The 12,725-nt window shown below is 41.1% G+C and overlaps 1 protein-coding gene across 4 annotated transcripts in view; it reads right to left on the bottom strand.

Moving 5' to 3' along the window:
• The window catches only part of Chm (lysine acetyltransferase chameau), a 34,762-nt gene that overhangs the window by 18,544 nt on the left and 3,493 nt on the right, over positions 1-12,725 (bottom strand). For all 4 annotated transcript variants that reach the window (XM_072900532.1, XM_072900530.1, XM_072900531.1 and 1 more), the window contains exons 8-9: positions 12,469-12,713; positions 12,030-12,216 (exon numbers count right to left, since the gene is read on the bottom strand). In XM_072900532.1, the coding sequence (XP_072756633.1) occupies positions 12,030-12,216; positions 12,469-12,713 (432 nt within the window). The remainder of the gene's footprint in view (positions 1-12,029; positions 12,217-12,468; positions 12,714-12,725) is intronic.

Here is a 12,725-nt window from a genome sequence, read left to right as displayed (position 1 = left end):
GCGCGGAAATGCCGCCGTTCTGTCATCGGGCTTGGAGAGACCGGTCGCGGAATCGGCTTAAACGCAGACGGCATAAATTTTCGCTTCGATAGCCGACGGATATTTACGAGGTGGACTCGGTGGGCGTAAATGGAAATTAACTCCGGAGCATCGGTCCGATTTTTTTTTCTCCTTCGTGAATTTTTTTTTCTTTTTTTTTTCGTACGACTCTGCGTGTTCTAGGATCTTCCTTTTTTTTTTTTTTCTTTTTCAAGACGCTAAATGCATCGCAATAGACGAAGCTTGAATACGCGTGGCCAGACTCTCTCGTAGCAGCAGAAGTAACAGCCAATCGCCGATGAAATTAAATATACTCGGTCGAGCGGAACGACAGATAAAAAATCCATCGAATATTGAACGATCGTAGGCTACCGGATCGACGGTACCGGATCTGCCGTTACAAATGTATCGTAAAAAAAAATCAGGGATAAATAAAAGTTTTTACATAATATTATAACGATATGGAAATACTAGCTATACAGTTGGACAGTTTTATTTATGAAAAAAAAAAAAAAAGTTATATTTTCAATTAATAAGAGAATCTATTGTTTCTTCCTCTCTCACAATTGTCCCGTCATGTTGATATATTTAATGAAGAACTGATAAAAATTCAAGCTTCGTCGCTACTGAAAATGCGTGTGAAATGCGTGTGAGCGTGACTTAATGGCCAACTGCAGCTCCTCGCGACAGTCACTTCTATATTTAGATGCACCGAGTTTCCTCCTCCGCTTTCTTTACGCCGAACAAAGCGTTCCTGTTAATACACGGGATGTACGCAAAGTCTTATCGCGCGTTTTCCCTTTAAATTGCACGTTTACGAGTTATTGCTGCATCGTTGCATACGTGCGGATTTTTCTTTCTCTCTCTCTCTCTCTCCCTCGCGAGCGAATCGGCAATCTCTTCGTCTTCGAATCAGATCGTTCTTTCATCACATTCTACATTAGCGCGTTACTCCATGCTCGTTAGTCGAGCAAGGACACCGTGTAGAATAAATATATAGCACGTGGCTTCTTAAGCTCATTAGAGTCCAATTAATTTGATGAAAGACATTGAGAAAAAACATAAATTAATTCATACTTTTTATAATTACAGAGAAACTATATTAGATATATTTAATTTATGATAATCAAAGATAAAAACGAGAAGTTATTACCTGCTCGTGTATATACGTGAAAAATTAACGTGACAAATTCTATTCGTCCTTGAAGGGAAATTTTGCGGCGAAATCCGGTGATTCGGAAATACACGAAACTGTTCTGGAATTTTCATTCCCGGTAAGGGCAGACAATAGGTTCCGTCCCAGCAGGCGACCCTGCCATAGATATTTTGAAAAAAAGCAGCAGGTCGACTAAGGCTTCGGCCTATTCGTCGTGCGCTTTCGCCCTTTCGAAGTTGAACAGTTATTACCTGACCATTCTCTCCTTTGTTCGACCTGCAGGATCGGCGAGATCTATTAGTTACTGCCGTATCGTTTTTCTCGTTTTTTTTTTTTTTCTCGTAATGTGCTAAAGCAGATTGTGGTTCGTTTTTTTCGTCCTATCGTTATAGGAATGGAAAAAAATTTAAAAAGCACAAAGAGTAGAATGATTTGCGATTAGCGACAGGAACAAGTGTGACGTGTACACTATGTAGTACCATTTCTTCTTTTTCCTTTTTTTTCCTTAAAGACATTTTGTAGGCGGAGGCTATCGATCTGACGTGGTCCATTCAGAAAAAGAATAGAAAAGAACCAACAAAAAGTTATTCGGTCACGAGATAATATTTCTTAATCCTTGTCCTCGGAATTTTTGCAAATTTCACAGCAACGCACGTTTGACGACATCCAAAAGTTAAGTGAAAGATAGATTCTTGCATAATCGCCTAGCAAACTAATTGATATGCAAAGGAAGAAAGAGGCTAAAAAATAAGTTGTGTCATTTTACGGCAAATATTTTCGAGTAAGTAATTACATATGTATATTAATGCAAGTTTATTCAACATTTTGATTGTTATCCATTTTCTTTATGCTTTATTCTTTATATTTTACGAATTTCCTTTAAAGAGAGATTTCTCTACGTTTCTCTTACAAGTCATTTAAATTTTGTTTTTTTTTTTTTTTTTTTTTAATTGTATTTTATAGCGTTTGGAAAATGTATGCATAAGTATTAATTATTCGCGGAAATTTGTCGATTTATGCCACGTTAACCCATAGACGACTTATGTTGCAAGAGCTTGATGAAACCCACCGAATCGATAATGGATCATTGACGTAATTCGGAGTCTATTAATTCCGCAGACGAATCACTCGTACCACTCATCATCCAAAATGTGTGGACGCTTAAATCACGGATAATTACACGTACACGTTACACACATAACTAGAACGATACCGCAGGATTTTCGTAGCGTTATTATATAATCGTATCAAATATATATATATATAGATAAAGATGAAGAGCGACTGAAATCTAAATCAAAATCCTTGTCGATAAAGAGAGTATAAGTGCGTCGTGCAAGAAGTATACTATCATAGATTTTTCCATGGAAACCCGAAGGAGCATTCGAAAAACATCGCCATAGATAGCAAGGACGGAAAGGAGGGGCAGAGATCACGGAAACCCTCAGACCTTGTGGATGTGCATTCGGCGGGATATCGTCGCGCGAACAGCAGTACTGTCTGGCATCGATCGACCCCAGTCGGGGCGAGGTTTTGCCAGTTAAGAGAGACCGGGAGAGAATAAACGAGAGAGAGAGAGAGAGAGAGAGAGAGAGAGAGAGAGAGAGAAGACGGAAGGGCGAACAGTGGGGGTGAACAGCGGGGGTAAGGGGTACCCGGAGAGTTGAACGTAGGGTAGTATGGCGGCGGAGGGCGAGCCTACCCCAACCTCTTCTCGACGAAGCGAGGCGCGTATAGTATCGACGATCTCTACTACTACCACGCGTACTACTCTCTGACGGTACTACCCTACGTCATCCCTCCCCCATATCCCTCTTATTCCGCCTGTCTGCCTGCCTGCCTGCCTGCAATTCCCAGCAGCCGCCCTTAGCGTCGCGTCTCCTCGCCCTCTTGGGCCACTGTCTGCGGGATATTTTTAAGGAAAATTGCCCAACCCTCTTCCATTCCTCTCGTGTCCTTCGTACCTCCCCAGTCTGTCTGCTCGCCTCGTCTACCACCGCACTGTCGTCTTTCTCTCTCTTTTATCCTTCCCTTTTCTCATCCCTTTTGCGTGGAGGTCTTGTGCGCGACCCTTCCCTCGCTGATTCTTTTCTCCGTCCACCCGAGAACGTCTGTTCTTCCTTTGCCTCGGGAGCTCTCATCTCCTGGAAAATCCTCCTCTTCGCTTTTCCTCCCTTCCCGTTTATTCTGCCATGCCGTTTCACCAAGGACCGGGATAGCTTCTCGAAGAATTCCCGACATTCTGCCCTTCCGTGATTCCGTCTGTCGGATTATGAAATTGCGAGAGAGATACTTCCGATCTTAACGATCGATCATTCCTGCCGGGCTGTAATCGTTCGTGTACTCCGGAACAGCAAGCTTTATTATCGAAGTGAAACCAAGTTAAAAAAAAAAAAAAGTAATAAATAGTAATAAAAAAATTGTAGTTGCCTTATATTATCCCGGCGAATGTTTGTAACGCTTCGCAGGTTGCTTCAGCTAAATGGAAAGAATCCAGCGAAAGGATCAGACAAAATCCAAGGACCTCCGTTTACCATTCTACCTTGCCTTTTTCCCGGTCTACTCCTATCCTCTCCGGGCGACATAAAGCGCGGGTATAAATGCCCGACTAAAAGAGGGACCCGTCTGTCTACTTATTATATTATATACGCTGGACGATTCTCTTTCACCCTCTCTCTCTCTCTCTCTCTCTCATGTCAGATTCTTTATAGGTCCAAACGTTGGTCTTCTGAAGGGCGCAGGTACGTCGGCCCGGCTTCTATCTCTCTTTCTCTCTCTTCTTCTCCCTTAATCTTCTTCCCTCGACTTCTTCGTCGTCCACTACTAGTCTCCTTCTTTCTCATCCTTGGCAGCTCTCCTTTTCGCACCATCGCTCTCTATGCATTATTCAGGATATATAACGCGCGGAGCCGTCCGTGACGGGCTAACTGGCGCACCGCCGGAAGTTAGGCAAATGAGCCCTGAGCGACCGCGGATCGTCGCGTTTCCACGGAAACCACGTCCGCCGATTTTTCACGCCCTTTCCCACCCGAAGTGGTAACATCCTGTCGACGTTTTATCTCGCAACTTCCCCGTCGTTCGCTCGGGAATCAGGTAGTCTTTGCAACTATTTCAGAATCTTGATTGGCTGGAAGATAAAACTGATACAATCCTTTCACGAAAATACCTCGGCAAATATTTTTGCACTGTGATAATAGCAATTTTAATCGTCGCAGAAGATGACGTCATCTTGTATGACTAAACTTTTTTTTTTTTTTTATTCTCTTTAAAATTAAAAAATCAAGAAGCAGAAAAACAAAATGTTTTAATTCATGATTAATCCAGAGTTGTATTAATTTGCTTTCGTTTATTGTTGTGCGATAATCGCACGGAGTAAATAAATATCGAACATGTAATTAATTTGTAGCTGTAACTTGTAATGGAGTAGTGTCGGCTGGCGATGTATCGACGACGCTTTTGTTCGACGCTATCTGGCGAAGAATTGAATTTCACCGAACTCCCACGTCGAAAAGATATCCGTCCTTTTCTTTCTCTTTCTCTCTTCTGGCCAGGTATCTCGGTTGCTGCACCGAGGAAAATAATATCGCGTTGTACTTGCGTTTCGAATGCAAGTGCGCGTAGACGCGCAAATATTGCTTCGGCTCAAATTTACTGAGATAGCGCGCGAGCTACCGTGTCGAACACGTCAGTCGAGTGGATTAAAATTCACGGACTTCGAAGAAAGTCCTTGACGTATTATTTGAAAGTCTGCACTTTTAGATAATCGATAGTCTAGGAAAAATGCATAGGATCTCTCCTGTTCTCGCAGCGTCCATAGCTTTATATATTTATACATATATACTTGAAATTTTTATACAACTTTTTTCTTAAAAGTTATATATTGAGAGTTATAATTTTTATTTCTTCTCAGTTTTAATAGCCATCCTGTGACGAATTTCCAGCACTTTCACAAGAACCCGCCTGAATTCTCTTCGCTTCTGTACGTTGTTGCGGATCGTAAAGTTGCAACAACGTACGGCACGTTGCCATCGATGTTCGACATGCGTGTCAGTCATCGTTCTCTTATTTTTTTTCCCCTTTCTCCCTCGCACCGGTTATGTCCCCTAGAATACCTGCGTAAGAGGATACGCCACCGTCTCGTTTACTCGAGACTCTCGCACGTTGCTGTGCTGTTCTCTCTTCCTAGCCGTGTCGAATGCCCGGGCTGTCTGGTCAAGCCACTGTGGAACCTGAGCCACGACTCGGTCCACTCGTTAGCCCTTTCCGGTTGAACATCGCAAAATTTCTCGATGTATCAATATTATTTTTCGCAAGTAAATTGAAAAGAAACTAATTTATAAAATAATCTATATTGCGTAAATAAATCTGCCTATTAATTAGATAAAGTTCTACGAGTCTTTAGACATTAAAAAAATAAAAAAAAAAAAAAAAAAAAAATCACTGCAAACAACTTGTCACATTTTTTAACAGAATATAATTTTTTCTCGTTATAAATCGTGGTTTTTATTAAACGAAATATATAGCCCACTTGAATATGAATTTGTATGCCAAGGAATATGTTTTTTACGTCACGTGATTTTCAAGAACGCATTATTTTCGTACAACGCAAAAAGTTAAAAAGAGAAACGCACTTACAAAAGTCCGTTAGAGGAAAGTCCGGCAATGTTAGAAGGCAAGAGAATTTCTCGATTATATAGCCACTTGATACTTGTTAATGATATGGTGATTAGATTGCCAAAAATTTCGTTTCACGTCGCGTCCTCGGTCAACGCGAGACGATTTCAGCAAGGATTTCAAGATCAGAAAACGGATCCTACACCTACCGGTCCCTAAGAACCGGTTTCATGAGTGACACGCGTTTTTCCTTTTCGGAATACCCGAACACGGTTTTTAAATATAGTCTGCATCTCGTTAAAATAGTTGTTGTTGTTGACATTCGGGAGAAAACGCGTCTCGCGCGACAATACATAATAAGCGTTTAGATTCTAAGATTTAGCAATTTACAGGAAAGAGAAAAAAAATAAAATTTTAAATAAACAATAATCCATAATAATTAATAATTCTTGTATATTCTTATTTTATAATAATTAATATGAAAATAATAAAGTCGACGTGTCGATGATCGCAATACGTTTGTATTTTTGTGTCCGTATAATTCCAGATAAACTTGTTTGCATATATCTTAAAAGATAAAAAGATATTTTATTTACTTGGATCGTTTAATCGTCTCAATAATTCTTCTCTCTCAATGATTTTTAAACTATTCTTAATACGTTTTGACCCTACTTAGTGGTCGCGAAAAAGCGCATCGCTTAATGTCGAGAACAAATAGACTGCGAGACGCAGTGAAAGAGTCTGTTTGTTCTCAAGAGTCTTTGAATGGCATAAGAATAGCTCGTCTTCATGTCTCAATAAACACGGCGGAAGCTGCAGGCGTTCACGCCTCAATCCGACCCTCTTAATTTCTGCTCGGCTGCCTTGGAATTGATCAAAATTCTGTTTCACGCGTGAAGATAACAAACGAGACACGAAGGTATTAGCGGCGAGAAGATGGCGATAAAAATCCACGACCGCTCCCCTCTCTCTCTCTCTCTCTCTCTCTCTCTCTCTCTCTCTCTCTCTCTCTCTCATCTCCTCTCGCGAGTCGATAATCCAACGACGACGGATTCGCGCACCTTCGTCCAAGGTGAAGAGCGCGATTTATTCAAGTTCAACGCCGGGGAATCTCCCGCCCCGGGGTCGACGACCGCGACGCTCGGGGTCAACGACCGAGTTAGCCGGGAGGGAAGGGGTCAACGACCGCGTCGTTCAAGGCCAATGTCCGAATCATCGGAGGTCAAGCTGCGGGAGGAAAACTTTTACGATGGGGATATATCGAAGCTTACGATCAACGATTCTGAGCTACTTTGAGGTATATTCCTAGTCGTAGCATCAATGGCCCCATAAAAGTTGCAACGGATAGGAAAAGACGATCGTTGGAAAACTTGTCCGGAAATATGTAGTACCTTTGTATCAGTCCAACTCAAGGGTCGCACGCATTCGTCGTTGTGTGATTCAGTTTATACTCCAATGTAATCATTATGTAATTCCGCGCAGTTTGTACATTTAATCTTTCGTAATCTTGTTAGCCACGCCGAGATAAGATTTTATTCGAATGCATAACGGGAGATGTTACTGCTCTTGCTCGTTGTGCATAAAAATAATTAAACGATCTCTTGCTACTGTAAAGGAAGAAATGTAAACCGACGGAGACGGTTAAAATTGAAATTTCTTCGAGGCTTTCTTTATTTTACGTGGACAGCTGTATAAACATTATCCTTCGCTAGTCTGCGAGAATCAGTAGGAAGATGAACAGCTCACGGTAATTCACAAACGTCGTGACGATGACAGATACCATATCCCGGTTAATCCACATGTACGGCGGTCGTGCGGTCGCGCGTAAATCCACTTCCGGTGTCGGAGCACGGGCTGACTCGCGATATCCGGCTGTGGATTTCTGCCTCTCGAGATATAGAGGATCGCTGGACAGGATGAGAAAGGGAAAGAGGGAGGAGGGAACAGGAAAGAAGCAAAAACTGAGCGCGAACGCCAGCGTTATCCTGGAAGATCCCGGGCTTCAGGGTGGTGGCCGCTTCGCAGCCACGTCAGGGTGAGGCGCCAACATTGCGGTTTAATGCGGCAACGACGTAGGCGACGGCGACAAGAAGGATGGAAAAGCAAGAGGAGAGGAGAGGGATGAAATTCGACTCGCGGGGAAACGCGAGTAGGGAACGAGGTTGAAGCTGATGTGCGGATGGAACCGGTCGGGAGAACGTTCAAAGACAAGCGAACTTGGAAATTCAATATCGACGCAATATATATATGTATATGTATATGTATATAGCCATCGCGATCGGTAAGGTGTCGTATTAGAAGGATCGTTGAAGGAGGCATGAAAACGGTGTAATCGTCGAATGGAAGGTCCTACGAAAAATTACAAACTCAGTGTCTGTTTTGAGTTTAGCAGCTGACATTGACAAGCTCGTTAGATGGACCAAAATCCTACAACCATGTTTACGTATAAAATCGATATAAACGTGCGATGCATGCGTAAACAATCGTTGTAAAAATTATGCATTAAAATAAGAAAGATTGAGGAGAGGACGAAAAGCGTATAAGAAGACAAATAGAACGCGAAGGTAAAAGACACCGCGATTTTTCTTTTTTTTTATCCAAAGAGAAAAAGAAAATGAGAGAGTACGAATGTACATGCGTGAGCGATCACGTCGAAGGCGAGATCGCGTCCTCGGAAATCGTGCGAATGCAAAGGAGGATACGAAGATGGATCGAGAGAAGGGGAAGCAGTAGCGTGTTAAGATGAGGAAACGTGTTAAGACGAGCCGAAGGACGGAATACAAGAGAGAGAGAGAGAGAGAGAGAAAGAACGACACTTTGAAGAGGAATCGGAAGGACGAGGAAGGAGCGACGGAGACGACTAGAGCGTGCAAAGACATGCTGGTAAGTAAATGAGAAGAAGAAGGAGCAGAGGTGGAGGAGGAAATAATAACGACCCCGACGACGACGACGACGACGACGACGACGACGTCGCAGTGCCGCAGAAAGGTTGACGACCCGATGCGGCAGGCGACGCCCTCCTTCCCCTCCTGCGCCGACATCGCCCTCCGCGACCATCAGCAACCCCCTTCTGCAGCAGCTACTACCACCTCCATCACAACCACCGCCATCGGCCAACCGCCTAAACCACCCGACTATCCTCCCCCTGCGCTCCCTCTCCTCTACCTGGTGTGCTGAAGCGCATGCATAGAGCGTACGCCAACAGCAGGGCCACCCTTGTCCTCCTCTTCCCCCTGCTTCTCTCTCTCTCTCTCTCTCTCTCTCTCTCTCTCTGTCTCTCGTACCTTTCATCCCTCGTATCCCGGCCGTCGCCGCCGCCGCCGCCACCACCACCACCGCCGCCGGCGTTACCCTGCGACCGTCTGGCCAGGGTCGGGGTCATTGAACGTCTATAAAGATTTTGACTTCGCGCCGCCGCCGCCGCTGCGGATGCAGGAAGCGAGTTACGCCCTTTTATACAGAGTGTAACATAATTTGCCGGCCGTCCAAATCCAAACCCGACAGAAAAGATACGTCGGGAGTCGGGAGAGATCAGTATGCCCCGATATTAATAACCCGGAATGAGAGCCAATGTCAATCTATTTTCACAGATAAAAGGATTCTTCTCCGCGCACACGTGTAACGCGCATCCACAGATTTACATCATCACTCGTCCTGGATTCGAGATATTAATACGATAAAGGCATTGTTTCCAATTAAGTTTCATATCGCGATCGAAGTGATGTATGATTCATTTATATTGAAAACAGAAGATGAGCTTCTTTAAACTGATATTATCTCTTATATTTTATTATTGTATATATTTATATTATTATATTTATAGTATTATGTGTATTTATAGATATTAATTTTATTTATATATTTGTATCCTCGTTAAAATTAACAACATTTAAAGAAGCTAGGATATATTATTTTAGATTGCTCACGGGGCAAGTGTGGCTTATATGTGGGATTTATGGAGAGCTCACGTACACCGTGATATAATTTCGAACGAAGGAATTACTTTGAGAACTTAACTGAATATTTCAGGACGCGACACGCCCTCTTTTACGCGAGACATAACGCAATTTGACACCCTCGACAGTAACAATAAAGACTAGCTGTTTTGTGCAATTTATGTTATCAAAGTCGTGTGTGGCAACCTAGATCTACGGTCGAAAATTTTATACATCGAGTATAAAGTATCGTAATAATAAGTAAGTTTTAAGGCGTCTCGAGTGCGATGGACATAATTAATTGTCACTAAAATTATATTTTACCGCTCACAATTAAATGTATAATTGTGTCAATAAAAATTTTCTAATTAATTGTTTTTCCACGTAAAAATCGGTTCTAATTTGTCAGAAAAATATTTTATCAGAAACGATAAATAAAAAAAAAAAAAAATAATCGCTCAGTAATATTTCATTTTAATTGCTTTACATTTTTTATTAATTTAAAATCAGATAATTATTAGAAGAATGTTATAAGTGCATTAATTTTCACTCGCAGGGAAAAATTGTCTTTATTCGTTGGCGATGAGCGAAATAAAACAATAGAATCGATTGAAGGAGAAGCATTAAAACTTTAACAAAACGATCTGCTTGTCAAGATGCCAATGTAACAATTTGTAGAGCGAATAATCCTTTCTCTCATCCCTCTCGCTCTGTATTCTCTCGGATAGGAGCTTTTTACAGATAAGGAAAAAAAAAAAAAAAAAAAAAAAAACAACAAGCAAAGGGGTTTTCGAGACGGAGACGGATTGGTCACGGAGCAGAGACAGTCTCTGTAAGGGACGAAAAGACAAAGGAATTAAGGAGTACGAGAAGGTTTAAGACGAATCCGGAGGAAATTTTCGTCACGTCTCTCCGGGAGAGGGTTTAGGCGGGGGTGGTTAAGAACCGGGGACGTGCCTTGCCAACGCCAGGGTCAGAGGTCGTTGAACGAATCGTCGGTAAGATTTCGACTCTGAGCGATGCTGCGTTTCGCGGTAGTAAATAAACGCGCGCGATGCGTCCCACCCTCGGCTCGTGGCAACGCGTGTGTATGCGTACGACGCCCAGTCTGCGGATTGATGGAGAAAGGTCAGAGATACGAGACACCCTACGGAGGCGCACCCTCGTTCGCGTAATCCGTGCACGCTACGTGGATGCCATTACGAAGCCGGCTAAGCCGCGAAAGGAATCGCGTAGACGAACAACGAAGCTCATCGAATGTTGAAAGCTCGGGAGAACTTTGTATAAATGGCTTATTATTATTAAAGCATCTCTTCCAGTTGCAATTTCGGTACTCGAATAATAATAACGATACAAAATTGTAAGTATCTCTTTTCATAAATTTTATTTTATTTTATTTTCACTCACACAACCAGTCATGACCAATAGAAATTAATGTGACAATCCATCAGATCGATATTATCGTAAATGATAAAAAAATTATGTTATAGATTTTGATAATTAATATGATAGATTTTTTCATAGTACTAAAATGGCAACTGGCGAGGAAATATCGCATTAATAAATAATAAAAAAATAATTTCGCGTGATATGATGATGTTTGAAACAACGAAGCTCATCGAATGTTGAAGGCTCGGGAGAACTTTGTACGAATGACTTATTATTATGAAAGCATCTCTACCAGTTGCAATTTCGGTACTCGAATAATAATAACGATACAAAATTCGAAATATCTCTTTTCATAAATTTTATTTTATTTTCACTCACACAACCAGTCATGACCAATAGAAATTAATGTGACAATCCATCAGATCGATATTATCGTAAATGATAAAAAAATCATGTTATAGATTTTGATAATTAATATGATAGATTTTTTCATAGTACTAAAATGACAACTGACGAGGAAATATCGCATTAACAAATAATAAAAAAATAATTTCACGTGATATGATGATGATTGAAATATATCACGATATTTTTTATGTGGATTTAAAAAATACTACAATCTAACACACACATTTCGTTCAGATCCAGCTAAATTTGTTAGCGTACTACTGTTTAAGAATGCGATATACATGAATTATATTATTTCGATATGATTTTCACCTTAATCAATCGATAAATTCTTTCGAATAATATACGACGCGCATAATTGTATTTTTCGATAGATATTTCGTTACTCTTGCATGAAGCAACAGGATGTAAAGTTCGAATTCATGCACGAGTACTTCAGGGGTGAATATAAATGGGAGCATAATTGGTAGTAATAAAAAGTTACTCACTTTACTGAAGTAGCCGACGGTATGACAGCCTTCGGAATCGCCGATTGTCATGACGTAAAAGAGGAACGGCTCGACGTCGTAGTACAACGTTTTATGGTCCAGGAAGAATTTGGCCAGCAAACAGAGATTCTGACAATACTGCTTATACCGTTTACCGTCTACTTCCCACACGCCTATCTTGTCCTTTCTGTAAGAAAGACAAACATGTATTATATGTGATAATTTAGATTGTAATTCTAGACTATTTAAGTTAGATAAAATATTACATATTTCTTTTCTTTTTTTAAATTATATTTTTAACAATATTTTGTCGAGATATATTTTATTTATCTTGTTTTATTTTTATAAATAAAACTTTTTCTAAAAATAATAAAAAATGAAACTTCCCAAAAAATAATTTAAAAAAAAAACAGAATATTAAATGAAACGTATTATTTACCTGTACACTTCGTGTCCCGGTGGATGCCTCCACAAACATTTCTCTCTGTGTCTCCTCAACACTTGACGACTCTTCGCGTACCTCAGGCAATATTCACAAAGGTAAAGTTTCGGAGCACGACTGTACTCCTCGGGATACGGACTTTGGTACCAAACTTCCATTTCCCATTTCCCCATTTCGACGACTCGCGTGCCACCACCGTTTCTACCTTCGCCATCATAGTCTAATTCTTTTAATTCCTTCTCCTTAAATAAAAA

The sequence above is a fragment of the Anoplolepis gracilipes genome, chromosome 10 (genome assembly GCF_047496725.1).
Source record: "Anoplolepis gracilipes chromosome 10, ASM4749672v1, whole genome shotgun sequence".
Classification (NCBI taxonomy): domain Eukaryota; kingdom Metazoa; phylum Arthropoda; class Insecta; order Hymenoptera; family Formicidae; genus Anoplolepis; species Anoplolepis gracilipes.
Note: the sequence above shows the minus strand (reverse complement) of the source record. Positions and strands in the feature narration are given on the sequence as shown.